This window comes from Sapajus apella, unplaced genomic scaffold (assembly GCF_009761245.1).
Source record: "Sapajus apella isolate SASKATOON/1434 unplaced genomic scaffold, GSC_monkey_1.0 scaffold3, whole genome shotgun sequence".
NCBI lineage: Eukaryota > Metazoa > Chordata > Mammalia > Primates > Cebidae > Sapajus > Sapajus apella.
In genome coordinates this window covers 48,071,531-48,091,950 of record NW_022436943.1, presented here as the reverse complement: position 1 = coordinate 48,091,950, position 20,420 = coordinate 48,071,531, and the positions used below count along the sequence as shown (strand labels likewise).

Sequence of the window (20,420 nt, the reverse complement as noted above, 5' to 3'; positions counted from 1 at the left end):
TACAAATCAACTAAGTTCACCCAAAGTTCAAGTGACTCCTGAAAGAGAACTCCTTGACCTTGAACTCGTTTTGCCTCCAGCCCTGGACCTCTCTTGTTAAAGAGCGTTCTGTGTTTAATCATGTTCCGGTGGCCCTTCCGTTTGGGTCAAGTCGGTAGAGCCATTGCAAGTGTGTGTTTGGAGAAGTGGATGGGCTCACCGACAAGACTCCTTCCTATGCTGACTCCTGGAGTATCTGGCCTTGGTCATGGTTCTAAGTGGTTTTTCTTTTCCTGTCTAGTATAAGTGGATGAAAAAAAAATCATTTGAGTTGAGTGCCTTTTGAACTGTGTGTCTTTTTATTTTCTTGCTTTCTCTCAAAGCAGTAGAAAGGTTCAGCTCGCTCAGCACCAGCAGCTTCCTGGGCATGGAGATGGGTGGCAGGTTGTGCCTGGGTCGTCTCTGCTGCCTACCAGGCAACAGGGGCTCCAAGGGCCAGGGAAGTGGGTCTCTCTAGAAGAGGAGGCTCTAGGCAGGCGTACCTCCTTTGGTGGCGTGGGCGTGGTTACAGAGCAGGGCCCACTGGATTCCCCGGGAGCTTGGAGATGCTGCTACCTGGGCCAGGTCTCTGATTAGTGCTCTGGGGTGTGTTCACGGCATTAGGATTTTGAAAAGCACCCCAGGTAGTTCTAGTGATGGCCAAGGTTGAGAATCATCGAGCTGTAAGTTTTCCCTCAAAGCCTTTTCTGGTTGGGCATGGAGCCTCACACCTGTAATCCCATCACTCTGGGAGGCCAAAGCAGGTGGATCACCTGAGGTCAGGAGCTCGAGACCAGCCTGGCCAACATGGCAAAACCCTATCTCTGTGAAAAATACAAAAATTAGCGGGGTGTGATCACACATGCCTGTAGTCCCAGCTACTGAGGAGGCTGAGGCAGGAGAATTGCTTGAACCCAGGAGGTTGAGGTTGCAGTGAGCCAAGCCAGGAAGTGGAGGTTGCAGTCAGCCAAGATCACGCCACTGCACTCCAGCCTGGGCGACAAAAAGAAAGAGAGAAAAAAAGAGTCTTTTCTTAATCTTACCCAAATCTGAATATAAGAGTACCTTCAGATAGTTGCACACCAGTGTGAATATACTTAACACTAACACTGAATTGTGATGCTTAAAGGTGGTCAAGATGGTACATTTGATGTGTATTTTACCACAATTAAAAATAAAAATTAAAAAACAGAGTTAAACGTTAAAGTTAAATAAATTGAAACATAAAAATAAATAGCAACAGAAGATCTTTAGAATACTTTGCTGTGATTTATTGATTCTGTCTGATGTGATTTTTTTGCAGTGATGGAAATTGTCAAACACTGGAGCCACTTGCCACATGTGCCTGTTGAGTACGTGAAGTGTGGCTAGTGCAATCAGGGAATTGACTTTGTTTTTAGTCACTTTTAATTTATTTCAATTTAAATAGCCATATATGGCTAGTGGCTACCGTACTGAGCAGTTACAGATCTGTAACATACCATCTAGAAAACTAGAGTGTGCTTGCTTTGTAACACACCTGTCTGCCTATCTTCTACCTTCTGCTGGCTACAACACTGCCCCTGAATCCCTCCATAGAAATTCTGGAGCTAGAGTTGACCTTGAAGTTAAAGGAATCTGATTTCACTACCGTGGGCAAGTTATTTAATCCTTCTGAGCCTTGGTTTCCTCTTGCGTAAAATGGGCCTAATGAAGTACCCACTAGATACAGTTGTTGGAGGATTCTCAAATAAAACATTGCTTCTGAAGGTTTTCCTGCATTGCCTGGCGAACGAGCACTCAAATGTTAGAAGCTGTTACTTTTCTGTCTTGTAGAGTTGAGAATGAGGTATTTTGAAGTCTTAAAATCAGCGGAGTATTATCTCCACCACTTCTTAGGGCAAACACTGCCCCACCCTTTATGGAGCTGTATTTAGAGCTTGCAGTGAAGCTGCAGGAAATGGAGAAGTTGAGTTTTTTTCTTGCTAAATAAATCACCCCAAGTTCATGATGAAGGTCAACTAGCCCAACAGGACCTATTTGCATTCTCTATTTGCAAACCCAACTGTGTTTCAGGGAAGGAGAGGGTGGGGTACCTGGTGAGGGTATTTATAAGTCAGATACACTGAGGGCCGGGGGAGGGGAGTTGCTTTATTACGGTCATCTTTTCACATCTACATCCTTTGAGTTCCCTCCTTTTTCTGGGGCAGCCACCAAGAAAAGTGGCCATCCTGCGCCTCTAGCCTGCCCTATAGCAGCAGCTTCCCAAGTCTTGGCCACCTCCGGGTTCTACTCAGGGGCCCAGTGTGGCAGTCCTGCCTTAGCCTTTTGTGTGATTTGGCCCCGGCTGAGTGTCTTGCTGTGTGTCCAGCGCTTCATACCTCGGATCCCAGGCTTCCTTGAACACAGCCTGTGCTCCACACTCCTGCTGTTGGTGCTGCCCTGTCTCTGCCATTGCTGCCTATTGAAATCTTTCTCATCCTTCAAGGCCCCATCCGACAGTGACCTTATTCTCTGGTGCCTCCTTTACCCTCAAAACGGGATCACCCTTAAGCCATTTTTCACATTCTTTGAGACATTCTACCTAGTATTTATTATATCTTACCTTAAAAAGTGGTTGTCCTTGGCCGGGTACGGTGGCTCATGCCTATAATCCCAGCACTTTGGGAGTCCGAGGTGGGTGATCACGAGGTCAGGAGTTCAAGACCAGTCTGACCAAGATGGTGAAACCCCGTCTCTACTAAAAATACAAAAAAATTAGCTGGGCATGGTGGCAGGCGCCTGTAATCCCAGCTACTTGGGAGGCTGAGGCAGAGAATTGCTCGAACCCAGGAGGCGGAGGTTGCAGTGAGCCGAAATCGCGCCACTGCATTCCAACCTGGGTGACAGAGCGAGACTCAATCTGAAAAAAGAAAAAAAGTGGTTGTCCTTGGCCCTTGACACCTGGCTCTAGCACCTCCTAGCTCTATTACTGTGAGCAAGTTACTCAAATTTATGGAGCCTTGATTTTCTTACCAGTAAAATGGGAGAAGAGGTGAATGATCTTTCCCTCTTAATATTGTTGAGTATTAAATAAAGTAAAAGTCGAGGCATTAGCATAAAATAAGTGCTAAATAAATGCTCATATCTATTTGAGCTACTCTAGGAGTTCCTGACAGAGTCTCCTGCTGTTAGTGGCACTCAGATGTTTCAAAGAATAGAAGCAACTTACGTCTTCACTTTGATAATGAGGTAGAAACAAGTGCAGTGCTTTTCAACATTCAACATACAGGTAATTTGAGAGAACACAGTACGTGTATACGTCAGATATAATGACATGCCTACTGTGTGCCAGGTCCTGCTGAGGGGTGGAGGAATGCCTGTGGACAGTATAAACACAGTCTCTCAGATTCAAGCCCCTTCAGTCTAGGAGAGAGGCAGGCAGGTAATTAGAGTTCAATGTAATCCACATCACCATAGAGATCAGCCCAAGATTGTGGGGGCCCCTGGGGAGGGCCTCTGATTCCCATTTAGGGTGGGGGTACAGAGTCCAGGAAGGCTTTTGATCTGGGTGACACCCATGCTGAGAACTGAGTTTCATTTTGCTTATTTAAAAAGTATTTAGGCCGGGTGCGGTGGCTCACACCTATAATCCCAGCACTTTGGGAGGCCGAGGCAGGGGTATCACCTGAGGTCAGGAGATTGAGACCAGCCTGGCTAATGTGGTGAAACCCTGTTTCTACTATAAATACCAAAAATTATCTGGGCATGGTGGCGTGTGCCTGTAATCCCAGCTACCTGGGAGGCTGAGGCAAGAGAATCGCTTGAACCCAAAGGCAGAGGTTGCAGTGAGCCGAGACCGCACCATTTATTGCACTCCAGCTTGGGCAACAAGAGCAAAACTCCGTCTCAAAAAGATAAAAAGTATTTATATACAAACCAGGCACTATGCTAAGTGCCAGACACAAAGTTATTTAATCTCCTAACCACTCAGCAAGATAGTCTTAGTAATTTACAATTCCCATTTTACAGATGGGGAAAATGAGGTGCAGAGCGGGCAAGCCATTTTCCCACGTCATACAGCTAGTGAGAGGCACAGTTGGGAGTTAGATGAGTCCAGGCAGTCTGGCCTCAGGGTCTGTGCACTTCTTCACTGTACTGGGCTGTCTCTTGCTCTTGCAGCCTAGCATTTTAGATTGTGTAATAGGTGTATTTCATTTATCTCCTCGATTGCTCTGTTTGTACCATTAGGACTTGGGATGAGACAGATAAAACACACAAAAATCTAGACTCGCCTCTGAGCTTCTTCCAGAAGCTCTTGGGGTCTCCCTCTAATTAAACAGGATTCTGCCCTGGCCCTGGACATGAAGTTGTTGGGCTGGGCCAATGCAGTAATTGGGAGTGGCTGATGTGTGAGACCAAAGTGTGCAATAGGGTTGTCCAAGGTGACAGCCGCATGACATGTTTGTTTTGCTGGAGATACCCTTCTGTTAAGGATCGCCTCAGCAACCGCTCTGCACCGCTAGTGATTGAGTGCAAATCAGGCAGCGGGGAGATGTTTGCAGTAGGAGGCTGGAAGAGCTCGGGATTAGTTCCCAGGGAGACCTCCCTTCTGAGGCTGGGCTCCTCTCCTGCCGCTGAGCATGCAGCCATTAAGGAAGTCTTTGAGTTTGGTTTAATGGCCTCTCTTTGTTTTGAAGTGACTGTTTACCGAACCTTCAAAGCCAACTCGGCAGCAGGATGTGATTGAGGGCCTGAATAATTGGATGAAGCACCCCAATAGGAAGCAGGAAGCAGGGAGCGGGGAGCAGAGCCAGGACTAGCCGACAGCCAAGCCCTCTGTCTGAGCCTCCGCTGGGGGGACCGAGGGCGTCCTGCAACCAGAAGTTGACCTGGAGTGGGGGTCCCTTGGAACCTGGCCTCTTTGATGTCGTGCTGGCCTTAATTGGGAACACCCTAATTAAGTCACTGAGGAGGAAGCTTTTTTCTTAAAAAAAAAAAAAAAAATTAGCAAATGTTTTGAGAGCATTTCATGAGGGATTACTTCTCAAAGATTATGTAAGTAATATAAAGTTAATGGAAGAAAAACTAGAAACTTCAGTTAAGTAAAAAATAAGTCACTCACAAGCCCTTGATGAGAAAGTGGGTTATGTACACACGTACAAGAGCACACATGTTTTCAGCAAAGGGTCAGGCAGCCTACGCTGTGTCAGAAACTTCTTTCTTTACTTAGCGGCCTGGCGTCCTTGCCTTTCTGGGTGTGTAGTTGTTAGCAGTGTCAGTGTTAATGGCTGTGTGGTGTTGCACTGCTTTGTATGTCTCTAATTAATTCATTTGTTCAAAACATATTTAAGAAGCTACTAGTGCCAGGTTCTAAGTGCTGGGAGATAGCAGCGAACACGATGGACATAAATCCCTGCCCTCCTGAAACTTACATTCTAGTGGAATGAGGCGCAGGTAAAGGAGACACACGGAATAAATCAATTCTCTTATGTAGCAGAAGGATTACGTGCAGTGGGGAAGAAGCACTGTTGCTGTTTTTATTTTTTATTTAGGAGTCTCACTCTGTCCCCCAGGCCACAGTGTGCAGTGGCGTGATCTCGGCTCACTGCAGCCTCCACCTCCCGGGTTCAAGCAATCCTCCTGCCTCAGCCTCCTGAGTAGCTAGGACTATAGGCATGCACCACCATGCCCGGCTAATTTTTTTTTGGTATTTTTAGTAGGCATGAGGTTTCATGGTGTTGGCCAGGCTGGTCTCAAACTCCTGATTGCAAGTGATCTGCCAGCCTCTGCCTCCTGAAGTGCTGAGATTATAGGTGTGAGCCACCGTGCCTGGCCTGTTGCGGTCTTTAAGTGGAGTGGTTAGGGAGGGCCTCACAGGGAAGATTATGTTAGAGCAACAATTTAAGAACTTTGGAGACGTGGGCAGGGGGTGGGGCAGTGTTCAGGGCAAGGGAAGAAGAGCATGTGAAGAAGCCTCCATGTGGAAGCCAGTACCTTCGTCATTTGTGTTTAGGTTGCGTCCAGGTTTTTTTTTTACCAAGACAGGGTCTCACCCTGTCACCCAGTTTAGAATGCAGCGCCATCTCAGCTCACTGAAACCTCCGTCTCTCGGGTTCAAAGCGATTCTCCTTCCTCAGTTTCCCCAAGTAGCTGGAATTACAGGCACATGACACCATACCCAGCTAATTTTTTGTATTTTTAGTAGAGACGAGGTTTCACCATGTTAGCCAGGGTGGTCTTGATTTCCTGACCTCGTGATCCGCCTGCCTTGGCCTCCCAAAGTGCTGGGATTACAGGCATGAGTCATGGCGCCCGGCCTCAGGTTTTTGTTTATTTGTTTGTTTTAACTAATAATAAACAATCCTACAATGAGTACATTGATTTACATCAGTGGTTTCCCCTGAAGGATTTTTTATCCTTGGTCAAAATGTGTGTGTTTTTCAAGGCTTTTGAAACCCATTATCCAAAGCCTACCACAAAGCATGTCTCATTTCCCCATTCCCATGCTTGAGTGCTCACTACCATGGATTACATCTGAAGGAGCTAGGTGTGGACACTAGGACCAAGCCGATGCCCCTGCTTCCTAGGGTGCAAAGGGACATGTGGCATCTTATCTAGTGCAGTGATTCTCAAATCTTGCTATGTGTAATTTTGAGCAAGCAAGAGTGTCCCTGGAGGGTGGGTTAAAATGCAGATTCCCTGGCCCCATCCCAAGAGCGTTTTTGTTGATCTGAGGTGGGACTTAGAATCTGCAGTGTTAGCAAACACTTCAGGTCATTCTCTGGTACGTCTTGCTGAGATTGCACCAGGAGTAGGTGGAAGTGGGGGTGGCTCCTGGGCCCCCTGAGCCGCTGAGAGCCTCCTCTGCAGCTCCTGATGTAGGAAGCTATCTCCTGCCGACAAGTCCCCACCACTGACTCCACCACAGAAGCACCTGGAATGTGATCAGGTAGACATTTAAAATGAGTTCTGTGCCTAGACGGAGCATGATCTCAGCTTCCTTTCCTTTGTGAATTCTGTCTTTTGCAGGGAGTGCTTCCTCCCTCTTTCTTTAGTTTTTCTTTGCCAAGAAGATTCCCATGGATGCTTTGAGACCGAGGTGAGGCATTGGCTCACTCTGGGAACCGCACTGTCCAGCACTTTATATCTCGAGTATGCTGCCCTTGGGCTTTGGGATCTGCAGTTCCACAGCTGGTAGCTTTACTACCAGACTAAGTTCCTCAACACTTTGGTCCCTTCCTCTCTATGGCTCACCCCTCGCTCAGTGCCTGTACATAGCAGGTGCCCATTCATGGCCTAGTCAGGGTAACTGGCATTGTACGTTGAGTCGTCAAAGCAGAGTTGAGTTCTGCTTGCTAGTCACCCTTCTAAGCACTTGTCTTTATTCCTGTCATCCTGTAACCATCATTTGAGGCAGGGACTGCCATTAGCATCCTTTGCAGATGAAGTCAGGGCGGCGCCAGGTGATTAAGTCACTTGCCCAGGGTCACCCAGTGAGTACCTCTGAAGTTGGCAGGCTGACTGTAGAGTCATACTCTTAACCAGCAGGCCACACAAGGCCATTCAGGCTCTGGAATATGGCTACACCTCAGCGCCCTCCAGGCAAGAAAAATGACATTCAATGGAAAGACACTAAAACCACAAAGGCTGTAGAAACAACAAATACGGTTATGACTATTTTATTTATTTTTATTTGTTTATTTTTTTGAGATGGTGCCTTGCTCTGTTGCCCAGGCTGGCGTGCAAGTGGTATGATCTTGGCTCACCACAACCTCCGATTCCCGGGTTCAAGCAATTCTCCTTCCTCAGCCTCCCAAGTAGCTGGGATTCAGGTGCGCGCTGCTACACCCGGCTAATTTTTGTATTTTTAGTAGAAATGGGGTTTCACCGTGTTGGTCAGGTTGGTCTCGATCTCCTGACCTTGTGATCCACCCACCTCGGCCTCCCAAAGTACAGTTATCACTGTTTTTTGGTGGTTATCACTAGTGGCCTCTGACTCTTTACTGGCTCCCAGAGCATCATTCCTAGAGCCTGGGGTGGGAGTTGAGGTCACATTGGAGGTGCTGTCTCTCTGTGTCCCAAAGGGGAAATCTGCTTTGTGGAAGATGGCAGAGCACACAAAGTGTACAATGCAGGAAGGTCAGTGCCTGCCCCAGGGTACACGTGACAAGTTCATCACGCTGCCCTTGCCTGGGAAGAGGTCACAATTTAAAAGGGAATATGCACAAAAAAAATGTAAGGAAGAGAAAAAAAAATTAAACAGCAACAAAAATAAGTAAAAAAATAGAAAAAACAAAAAAATAGAGAAAGAAAAGAAAGAGCAAGAAAAGGGAATATTGGATGAATGCAGAGGTGTGTCTGTATTTAGGGGAATGAAACCTCAAACATGATCCTCTCTAGGGGGAGAGGGTGCTTGCGTGTCTGTTCAGGGAGTTGGAGAGATTGGCCCCAAGAGGACCTAATCCCTAAAAGGCAGAAGTAGTTTTGGAGTTGGGTGGAGGCAGGTCAGAGCGGGCACTTCCAGGGAAGAGAAATGGGTGAGTGTAAATGGACCAATATGAAGTTATGCTTAGAAGGCCTAACATTTCATAGGGTGTGCAAGCCACTAGGTGTTTTGCTCAGGTTCAGTATCTAATGTAGACCTTGATAGACAGGAATAAACATGTGGAGCAATAGCTTTGGCCTCTGGTTGGGAGGATAAAGGTTAGAGGGTAGATATTTATTATTCTGGGGAGTATTAAAGCTATACAAATATTAGGTAAAAGCAGCCAGCCCCTGTATTAGGTGGTTAAATATTGAGTTCCCAGGTCTCCAGATGTGGAGAATCAGTCTTAGGTGAACTCACTAGACAATTTTATTTTAAAAAGAACTGGGCAGGCTGGTAGCTTACGCCTGTAATCCCAGCACTTTGGGAGGCCAAGGTGGGTGGATCACTTGAGGTCAGGAGTTCAAGACGAGGCTCTCCAACGCGGTGAAATCCCATTTCTATTAAAAATATAAAAAATTAGCCGAACATGATGGCACGCTCCTCTACTCCCAGCTCCCTGGAGGCTGGGGCAGGAGGATCACTTAAACCTGGGAGGCAGAGGTTGCAGTGAGCCAAGGCAGCGCCACTGCACTCCTGCCTGGGCAACACAGCAAGATTCCATTTCAAAAAAAAAAAAGAACTGGGCAAACTTAGGAGCAGTTAATGCAGTTAACCGGGTGTGAGGGCAAACCCTTCCCAGGCCTTGGGCAAATGACTTACTCTTTCTGTGCCTGATTTTCCTATGGTTAGTAGGGAAGCGTTAAATGTATGTTCTACCAAGCGCCCTTTCAGCGTTGTTGTGAAAGACCTTTGTACTCCAGAATGCAGCATCCATGGGAGGCGGTGCTTTCAGTGCCCATCATGAAGTCAGCTCAGACTTCCACGTGGCAGGTTTTCACCTTTGAAAACTTGGCCATGCAAATGTCAGGTGTCCAGTGATGCAGGCAGTGACTTACCATAAGCCTCTTCCTCTCTCTTTTGATAGGAGGAACTCTCTGAAATAATAAAGGAAATGTCATGGCAGTAAAAGTTAGGGGGACAAGGCGGAGCACCACGGCTCATGCTTGTAATCCCAGGACTTTAGGAGGCCAAGGCAGGCACGTAGCTTGAATCTAGTAGCTCGAGACCAGCCTGGGTAACAGGGCAAAACCCATCTCTACTAAAAATACAAAATTTAGTCGGCTGTAGTAGTGTTTCCCTGTAGTCTTAGCTACTTGGAGGACTAAGGCAGGAGGCTCACTTGGGCCTGGGAAGTCATGCTGCAGTGAGCTGATATCGAGACACTGCACTCCAGCTTTAGTGACAAAGCGAGACACTGTCTCAAAACAAAAAACAGGACAAGCACAGTGGCTCACACCTGTAATCCCAGCTCTTTGGGAGGCTGAGGTGGTGGATCGCCTGAGGTCAGAAGTTCGAGACCAGTTTGGCCAACATAGTGAAACCCTGTCTCTAGTAAAAATACAAAAATTAGCTGGACATGGCATGCACCTATAATCCCAGCTATTTGGGAGGCTAAGGCAGGAGAATCTCTTGAACCCGGGAGTCAGAGGTTGCAGTGAGCCGAGATCGCGCCACTTCATTTCAGCCTGAGCGACAGAGCGAGACTCCATCTCAAAACAAACCCACAATTGGGGAATGAGCTGAATTTAGGGGATGAAAAAGGAGAGGGATTCTATTTTTCAAGAAATGTGGAGCATGGAACACATACACACATCTATAAAAAAAAAAAAAAAAAAAAGAACCAAAAACCTAGCTGTGGTTGAGCACCCTAAGGTTGTAGTGCCCAAAGGGGTGCCATTATAGGGGGAGGTGGCCAGTGCTGTCCAATAGAACGTTCTGCAGTGATAGAGATTTTCTGTGTCCATGCTGTCCAGTACGGTAGCCGCTAGCCACTGCAGAGCACTTGAGGTGTGGCTAGTGGGCTGAAAAACTGAATCTTAAATTTTGTTTAATCATACTTTAAATAACCTCATGTGGGGCCCCCCTTTTGGCAGCTCAGGATAGAGAAAGGAATACTTCCTGGTGGAGAACTTAAGAAATAAAATGACTTGGAAGATACGGTTGACATATTTGTTTAATTCTTTTTATTTTAAGTGGAGACACCCAGATGTCAGAAAACAGCCCGGGCATCCAACCTAGTAATTCGGGAGAAGGAAAGGCTTGATATCCTTGATTTATTTGGTTAGGGTGTTAATAGTCACCAGTGGAGCAGTTTGCGAGGGGAGATGGACAGATGGACGGAGGGGGCATCTTTTGTGGTTCAGTCTTCCTTTTCATAGGCATATTTATTTCGGGTGCACTTGGGCGAGTGGGTGAGGGTGGGCGGGCAAGGAAGCAACCATTGATTATCCCCAAGGCTGTCATCTGCTTGATGGACAGGGATAATTAGTGGATTAAGCAAGCCCCAATCAGAGAATAAAAGCCCAGGAATGGTATTTATGATGGATGGGCTTACCCAGTGCCTTTCATCTGAGGATCTTAGGAGCCCTTCATCTCGCAGGCTTGGGTGGGGAAGGGTGGTTTTGGGGACAAAGCTGTGACAGGCATTCACAGGCCCTGTCATCCCACACGCCCACTTCTGGAAGCTGAGCAGATTCCTGCTTCATGCTTGAAGAAGCAGGGAGTCCAGAGTTGTTCCAGTGTAGGTCAGAAGGTGCCAGCCTCCTCTGAAAGCTGCTTTACCCTGAAGGCTGAGCTCATCCAGGGTATACCCCGTGGAAGAAGAGGAGGGACGCTGTTGGCTGCATTCGTCACGCTCGCTCTGCTGAGGTCTCTGCAGACATGGAAAGGGGTCATGCTAGCAGGAGATTTAAGAGCCCCTCCCAGATTGACTCTGTTGATCACCTGGTAGAAGATCAGTTTGTGTGTTCACAGAAAACCAAATGAGGTAAAATTACCCATAATTATACCACAAGTGCCAACACTGTGAACATCTCGGTGCATTTCTCCCAGGCATTTTTCTACACAAGATGCTTCTCTTTGTTGTATGTTTTGTGTTTTCTTCCTTTTTTTTTTCCCTGAGGCAGTTTTGTTCCGTCACCTAGGCTGGAGTGCAGTGGTGTGATCTCGGCTCATTGCAACCTCTGCCTCCTGAGCTTTAATGATTCTCGTGCCTTAGCCTCCTGAGTAACTGGGATTACAGGTGTGCGCCACCATGCCAGGCTAATTTTTTGTGTTTTTAGTAGAGATGGAGTTTTGCCATGTTGCCCAGGCTGATCTCGAACTCCTGAGCTCAGGTGATCCATCCGCCTCTGCCTCCCAAAGTGCTGGGATTACAGGTGTGAGCCACTGCGCCCAGCCTTGTATTTTCTTTTTCATGTGGTTGGGGGTCCTGACCATTTCTAGGGTGGCATTACAATCCCTTTGAACCATCTGCAGTTGTAATCAGGTGCATGTGTGTGGGGACCTTGTCCTCTCCTCTACCTTGTGTGGGCTCCTCTAGGACCCACATATAAAGCGAGACCCAACCTCTTATCTAAGCCACTTTTTGCAGCCCTGGGGCTGGGCTGGGCTGGAGGCTGGCTCTATTCATGTGGTTACTTGCACTTCCCAGAATCAGGGAACACTTGGACTGCAAAGTCAGTTTTGGCATCCAGTTGCAGCCTGGAGCTCTCTGCTCCAGCCTCTCTAGGAGTCAATTTCCTCAGCTCTAAAATGACAGTAGCACCTGCCTGCCTGGGCTGCTGTGAGCATGCAGTGAGAATGCAGGTCAAGCTGAGCTCCTTAGAGAGCCCTTAGGGAGGTCTGTGGACCAGGAACAGCAGCATCTCTCAGACTCAATGGCCCCACCTCGACCAAGCGAATCCGAACCTGCCTGTCTGCAAGCTCCCCAAGTGAAGGATATGTAAATTATAGCTTGGGAAGGGCCAGTATATATACCTGGCGCCCGGCAACTCTTTAGAGAGTGGTGATGCTTCATGATGATGGTGATGACAGTGATGCTTATCAGGATGAACAGAGATACTTGGGAAGTTACCTGGCTGGTCATATATCCCACAGCTGGAATTCTCAGCTAGATCCACTGGTGAGCCAGCCTCTGGCCGGCACCTTTGGGCGGAACAAAGGCCTTTGAGCTGGAACCCCACTCTCTGTAACCTCTGCCCTGCTGGTTCCTATTTGATTCTCCCCTGAACTGAATTCCTTCTCCTCATGTGAGTCCTCCCTAGCTCTGTGGCCCCTCCCCACTTGCCCTTTCTCTGGCGGCCACAGTCCCCGGCCCCTCTCTGTTCCTTGTGTGGCCCCGTGGTGTCAGATTCCCTCAGCTGTCCCAGTGGGGCTGGGCTGAGAGAGGCAGTTGCTGCATTATTTATGGAGCACCGGTCACCAGCCTGCCGATGAGTTACACACAGTTATTCTCTGCCCAGTGTGTGGGATGCCGTCCTGGGCCTCTGTTTAATACAAAACAAAATGAAGCCAAACAGGACCCCAAGCCAGAATGGCTGTTGGCCGACTCCTGTGCCTTGTGTTAGGTAAATGGCCTGCTGTATGTCCTCGCCTTGGGGAAAGTGGAGGAAGAGGAGGAAGATGAGGAGAGGCACTTGGGGGTGTCTCGCAAGCTCCACTTTGAGGGTGGGGTTGGAGGCCAAGTTGTGGATTTGTCTAGGTGGCCACCGAACTCCTCAGTTGAAGGAGAGTTAGAAAGCCTTTCTCTTAATTAAAACTAAGAAAACGACTTCATTATTTTCCTCTCTTTCCCAGGATCCAGAGTGATGTCAGGTATGTGACTGTTAGCCAGGTTCTCCTGTCCCCTGGCTGGTCTGGAATTTATATCACTCACTGTCTGAAGGGTACCCTGGTCTTCCTCGGCTGACCCAAAGTCCCACCCTGGATCTTGTCCTGGAAGGCTGCCCTTGTCCACCTGGGCCTCTTTGCCCGTGTCCTTCCTGGAGGAGTGGCCAGCATAAATGTGCCACTCCAGTGTCCCTTGAGAGAGGTGGCTGGTGTCCCCTGCCTCCCTTTGTGTCAGCTGTACCTCCTATCAGAAGCACTTTTCCTTCCTCCCTTCATTTCTCTGTCCATGTCCCACAGTCCAGAAGGGAAGCCCTGAGGCTCATGATAGCAGACTGTATGATGTGATAAGCTGGGGAGTAGGCACAGCTAATACATAGGTAGGTGGGAGGGGGTGTGTCAGAGAATGTTCCAGAAGAGGTGTCACAGCTGGGTAGTGACGGCTGAGTAGGAGTTTTCAAGATTGCTGAATTTGAACCCTGGAGGTTTGAAGAGAAGCAGGCACAGGGTATGGTGTGTGTGGAGAGTGTAGATGAGGTCACGTCTTCAGGGAAGCCCCATCTCTCATCCAAGGAAGCGAGACTGCCATGCAGTTTGATGGAGGGAGTCCTCTTTACACACTTGTAAACAAACTGATTTTCTCTTCCCGTTTCTTTAATAGGAGCCTTTTCCCTTCTCAGAACCCCGTGTGATCTAAGTTCTATTTTGAACCAACGCACTGCCAAGGGTTCCAGAAACTCCCTGCCCTCCTCTCTGAAGAAATTCAGGGGGATTCTGGAGGAGGAGCGGCTTCTCATTTTGCCTCGTGACTCTGGACTTGGCAGACGTTGGGGGCGCGGCGGGAGTTTTGTTTTCTTTGATTTGGGTCTGTCTGGAACGTTGTGAAGCCTTTGTGTATTCTCGGGTGACATCCGCAGTGGGGTCTGTGTTGAATCGTTTTCATGGCTCTGGGAGTGCATTATGAGGGATTTCCTCAAATGTGGACAGCTCAGCCAGCAACCTCAGGAACAATATCTCTGGGACTTCTTGGTCTATGGGTGCAGATGCAAAAACTAAGATGCTTTGTAAAAGGGCTGTCAGCGCTTCCAGTGTCTTGGGTTGCAGGTTTCTTTGGAAACTTGAGTATGGTTTCCTTTACGGAGTCTTGCTGTCAAAAATCCAGGACTTTTTCTCTATTGCCTTTCAATCTTTCTTACCTTCTTCCTCCTTCCTTACTTCCTCTAAGCTTGAATTACTATAGTAAAACTGCTCTCAGGTGGGTAGAAACTTCTTCTTTCCTTGAAAGAAACTTCCAAAAAAATCTGGAACAACCTAATATCACCTTGCCTTTAAATTTTAATAACATTTACTCCCTTTTTTTTTCATTTCTTAACAAGGAGGTTTTTGTCTTCTGTTCTTGGAAGTTGATTTTTTTTTCTTTTTTTGGAATCTATTAAATTATACGTTGCCTAAAACAGGTGGGCCTGACTGTCTTTGATAGACTGTCAAGTATCATTAAGTCAGGAGCAAGCTGCTTTGGGCAACCTTCTGGCTGGGTGGGTGTTTGTAGGCGGGGAGCTGTTAGCTGTACCCCTTGAGTAGAAAGGGGACCCCCTCCTTTTGTTGCTAATTTGGTAAAGACTGAAATGGGGCTCCCAGTGGGGGTAGATAAGAAGTTTTTTCAGTGGTTTGAGTAGTCATCTTTTTCAGGCACATTCATCTCGGGGGTTGAGTACTCCACCCTGCCATTTGCTTAGCAGCAGCACAGAAGTCATCTGACACTGAGCACCCAGCTGCCTTGGTCTGTTTCTGCCTTGCCGTGGTTCACCAGCAGGGAGATGCAGAATGCTTTCCACATTAGCTAGTTCTACACCAAGGAGTCAGAAAGGGGGTTCCAGTCTGGATGGACAGTCTGACTTAGATTTTGAAATCTGCTCCCTACACATCCTAAAGGAGATTACTCAGAGCCCATGGCCACTTGGATCCCTCATATCAAATGTCTGCTCAGCATGTCCTGTGTGCCGGGAACTGCATCGGGCACTTTCTGCATATGACCTCATTCATTCCTCACCCCGGCCCTGTGAAGACGTGACTCCAACCCATTTTGAGGCCAAATGACTTGCCTAATATCACACAGAAAATGGGAGAGCTAAGGTTCAATCCAAGAGATTGGGCTTCTGTGCTTGCATTCTTTATTCTTCTCCTTTGTTCTTTCAGTGTTCAATAATTGGTGGTGTTCATACTGGTGATAGAATTACTTGTTTTGGTTGTCATCCTTACAAGGGAACAATCCCTGAGAGGTGAAATGATTTCCCCTAGTCCATGCCTGGCAGGGCTGTGACTAGACCTCAGGACCCAGTGTTCCCTGCCCAGGCCTCTGGCCAGTTCTGCACGTTCTCAGTGAACATGCCTCACCTCTTTCTTTTGCTTTTTTTCTTTGAGACAGGGTCTTGTTCTGTTGCCCAGGCTGGAGTGCAGTGGCACAGTCAGGGCTCACTGCAGCCCCAACCTCCTGGGCTGAAGAAATTCTCCCACTTCAGCCTCCTGAGTGGCTGGGACTGCAGGCATGTGCCACAGCACCCAGCTAGGGTTTTTTTTTTTTTGTATTTTCAGTAGAGATAGGGTCTCGCCATGTTGTCCAGGCTGGTCTTGAACTCCTGGGCTCAAGTGATCCTCCTGCCTCAACTTCCCAAAGTGCTGAGATTATAGGTGTGAGCCACCACGCCCGGCTGGCCCGCCGTTTTCTTAAGAAATACTTTGATCATCTTATTAATATTTCTCCAGGAAACCCCAGATGGGAGTGGTTGGTGTTTGGGAGAGGAGGGCCTGGCTCTCTGGTAATCTTCCTTGTGTAGCTGAGAGATAGTGGCACCTTTGCCACTTAGTAGGTGAGCAATGTTTCTGAATGTGCTTGGATTTCTCAAAAAGCTTTTCATCATGTCTTGTGGCTCAGAAAGAGAAGGAAAGGCCAGATGAAGCTGCTATTGGTTGGTTGAGCCTTTGTGTTCTTATCAGTGCCAACTGCTGTCCTGCTGGACAAAAAACTCCAGTGGCCATCCTGAGGATTCTGATCTTGGCCATTATCTCTTTAATTAGATACAGGTGTACAAGGGGTGTTCATATCTGGACTGGATAAAAAAATGGTATGTATGTTGGGTGTCATAATTGGAGTCCCCATGATGTCTTGATGGGCCTTGAATGGTAGTCTGAGCTCTCACAAGTTTTCATTTGACATAAGTTAATATACAGTTCTGCTATTGGGTGGAAGAAACCCCCAGGGCACAAACCTGAGATGGAGGCCATGTGGTGACAAGACCCTTGTACAGGTGTTGGTTGACAGTAGCTCAGGTGTAGCTGCCAAAGGCCTCTGCCAGGAGCTAGCCAGACAGGATTCCTGCCTGGCTGTAGCTTAGTGTCCCGTGGGGGCGAATTGCCACTTAGAGGAATAAATCCAGAAACCTGCACTTGAGCCAAGCAGGTCTCAAATGCATGAAGGCAGAACTGATGTATGTAATCTAGCAGCATGTGTGAAACAGACTTTAGCATTTGGGTGGATTGTAAATTCATGGTGCTATTGTTGCCAGAACCTCTAATTTGGTCTTAAATTTTTGAAAATGTAATGACTTTATTGTTTTCATTAAAATGATACATGACCCTTATAAAGAAAACTCACAAGACTTCAGCCATAAAGGAAAATACAAAGGAGAAAGCAACACATTGGTCCTGATTTTAACTCCCAGAAGTAACCTGTTTTAATATTTTGTAGACCATTTTCCAGATCTCTCTATGTACATTTTCAGACAGAATTGATAGCCAGAGAAGTATATAAATAGGCAATTCTATAACAAGGTGTTCCTTGTTATAATGTGTGCTATGCATGATCTTTTAAAAAACGTACTTAATTGTACTTTCATTTAACAGAAGAAAATGAAACTGAAGTGAAGTAATGCTGTAATTGTTTCTTCACTTTCTTTAAATTGATTTTTCAGTTGTAACTTTAAGTCAGTGGTTCTTGACTGGGGGTGATTTTCTCCCCTAGGGGCAATCTAGCAATGGCCCATTTTTGGTTGTCCCAGCGAGGGGGTAGGGGAACACTGGCATCTAGTGAATGGAAGATAGGGGTACTGCTAAACATCTTAAACGTGTAGGACACCCTCTACCACAGGAATTATCTGGCCCCAAATGTCTGTGTTGCTGAGGCTGAGAAGCTGCTCTATAAGGTAAAGAACCAAATGATGATTCAAACCATTAGGAAGGTAAAACTGTTACCATGTTTTAGCTGGGTTGCAGTTTTAGACAGTTTTGATTGGGCTTCTGTAATGAGAGATGAGTTGATGAACCTCATTCTAGTTTCTTCCTCCTTTCCTCAGCAAGAAAATCAAGAGGTGGCATATGTTGTTTTTACCTTGTCAAGGTTCATAACATGTACATTCTAGTCTGCAAACATAATCCCCAGGTGTTTAGTCTTAGTTCTGTATTTATTTTTTAATTTTATTGTATTTTATTTTTTGAGACAGTCTTGCTCTGTTGCCCAGGCTTGGGGTACAGTGGTACCATCTTGGCTCACTATAACCTCCGCCTCCCAGGCTCAAGTGATTCTCCTGCCTCAGCCTCCCAAGTAGCTGGGACTACAGGCATGGGCCACCATGCCCGGCTAATTTTTGTATTTTTAGTAGAGACAGAGTTACACCATGTTGGCAGGCTAGTGTCCACCTCCTGGCCTCAAGCGATCTGCCCACCTCGGCCTCCCACAGTGTTGGAATTACAGGCGTGAGTGACAGCGCCCTGCCCTTAGTTCTGTACTTAATGATCAATGCCAAAGACCACTTCCCTGTCCATCGTTTCTGCTTTTCTGGGTTGATTTTGAGTTACCTCTTGGTTGGTGGGCTGTTTGACCTTACTATAAACTTAACATGTAAGAAGCGAGATGTTGGTCCCTGCTCTGCTTTGCCCTGGTGGGACAGCACCTGCAGGTTTCAGTTTGTGTCTGCACACCATACTTAGAGGAAGAGTAGGGAGACACAATGAGTATCTCTGGGATGCTGTCAGGGTGTGAAGCAGGGTCCCGTGGAGAAATGGGGTTGGATGTGAAACTGGATTTTGAAAAGACTTCCATATTGAAGCAGGATATTGATCCTTTTTTTTTTTTTTTTTGGAGACAGAGTCTTGCTCTGTTGCCAGGCTGGAGTGCAGTGGTGCAATCTCGGCTCACTGCAACCTCTGCCTCCTGGGTTTAAGTGATTGTTCCGCCTCAGCCTCCCTAGTAGCTGGGACTACAGGCGTGCGCCACCACGCCCAGGTAATTTTTTTGTATTTTTAGTAGAGGTGGGGTTTCACCATGTTGGCCAGGATGGTCTCCATCTCTTGACCTCGTGATCCGCCCACCTTGGCCTCCCAAAGTGCTGGGATTACAGGTGTCAGCCACCGCACCCGGCCAGGATATTGATCTTAACTGAGGGTTCCCAGAAGATTAGGATTAGAACTGCATGAACATTAAGGACAGGGTGGCTGATAATAGGCTGCCCTGGGAAGGTGCTGAGCTTCCTGTTAGCTGAAGTGTGTTGGGGAGCCACCTGCTGCTATACTGTCCACAGGTGTTGGGCTTAAGCTGTCAGGTGAGGGTCTACATTAGGTAACTTTCCAACCTTGAGATTCTGATAGTCTAATTAATGCTTCCTGTAACCATGTGTCTGGGGAAGAGCCCCAGCCACTCTGGCTCCTTCCTTTGTGTTATTTGGGGAAAGGGGGAGAACAGCCAGGGCCATGTTGATGAGCAAGTGGTTTAGGGTGGAGCCTTAAATGTTCTGTACACCTTAAATTTGGACCCACCATCTGCTGACTCAAAAGTGTATGTGTTAGATCCTGCCAAACCAGTTCAGTTGATGTTTGTAGTATTTACAAGATTCCAGGAACTGAGCACATTCTAAACCTATTCCTGAGCCAATACATGTATATAGGATCTGGGAAACACATCACAGACCTGCAAAGGAAGAGAACATATACAGATTGTTCCCTGCATGATTGGAATTGGGTGTTCTGTTACTGTAGTAATCAGATGTCTATCACGGTGTGACTTACTGATGTCTTTGATTTGTCGCAGGGGAGCTATCCAGTTTGGGAAGATTTCATAAACAAAGCAGGAAAGCTGCAGTCCCAGCTTCGGTAAGTAGAAGCATGTGTTCTACAGGAAAAGGGTAACATAGTGAGGCAAGGATGAAGTTGGGACAGAGCAAAATGCAGATGGATTAGGGCCAATTCTGGAAGTGCTACAGATACAGAGGCATGTGGTGGGTTCTGATTGCAGCGTTATTACCTATAGCCTCATATCCTAGGCCCAGATTCCCATATGTAAAAGGGGACTCATTCATGTCTGCTTTGCCTCCTTCCATAGGAATTTTAAGAGTCAAATGAGGTAAGTACGGTATGTTTGGTAGCAATGGGTAACATTTATGTAGTGCTTGCTATGTGCCAGGTATTTGTTAACTTGTTTAAGTCTCATAGCTCCACGAGGTCCATACCGTTGTTGCCCCCATTTTACTGATGAGGAAACTGAGGCACAGGGAAGTTAAATAACTTATCCATAGTCACATCATTAGTAAATGGCAGAGGAAGGATTTGAACTGAAGCTCTCTGGCTTCAGAGTCCATGTTTTCCATTCTGCTTAGTGCCTCTCCACATATAGAGTTTAAAACCTTGTGTTGATGATGGTATAATTCCATTTACATGAAATACCTAGCAAAAGCATATCTATAGAGAGATATCAATCAGTGGTTGCCTAGGTAAGGGTGAAAAAGGAGAGTGACAAGTGGATAAGACGGATCTTTCGGGGCGAAGGAAATGTTCTAAAATTGGATTGTGGTGATGGTTGTACAACTCCAAATTTACTAAAAATTATTGACTCATACCCTGAAAAAGGGTGTATTTTATGATATATAAAGTATGCCTCTGTAAAGCTGCCTAACAAGATCCAGTGCTGAGCTTGAAGGGGCTGTGATCGCCTAGTCTTGTGCTTGTTCATATATCGTGTGCTATGAAATAGAAAATGGCTAGGTGTGGTGGCTCACGCATGTAATCCCAGCACTTTGGGAGGCCGAGGTGGGTGGATCACGAGGTCAGGAGTTCAAAACCAGCCTGGCCAAGATGGTGAAACCCCATCTCTACTAAAAATACAAAAAATTAGCTGGGCAAGGTAGCACGCACCTGTAAT

At 47.0% G+C, this 20,420-nt stretch overlaps 1 protein-coding gene across 7 annotated transcripts in view; it reads left to right on the top strand.

Moving 5' to 3' along the window:
* The window catches only part of MTSS1 (MTSS I-BAR domain containing 1), a 185,603-nt gene that overhangs the window by 7,607 nt on the left and 157,576 nt on the right, over positions 1 to 20,420 (top strand). For all 7 annotated transcript variants that reach the window (XM_032246465.1, XM_032246479.1, XM_032246495.1 and 4 more), the window contains exon 2: positions 19,314 to 19,375. In XM_032246465.1, coding sequence (XP_032102356.1) covers positions 19,314 to 19,375 — 62 coding nt within the window. The remainder of the gene's footprint in view (positions 1 to 19,313; positions 19,376 to 20,420) is intronic.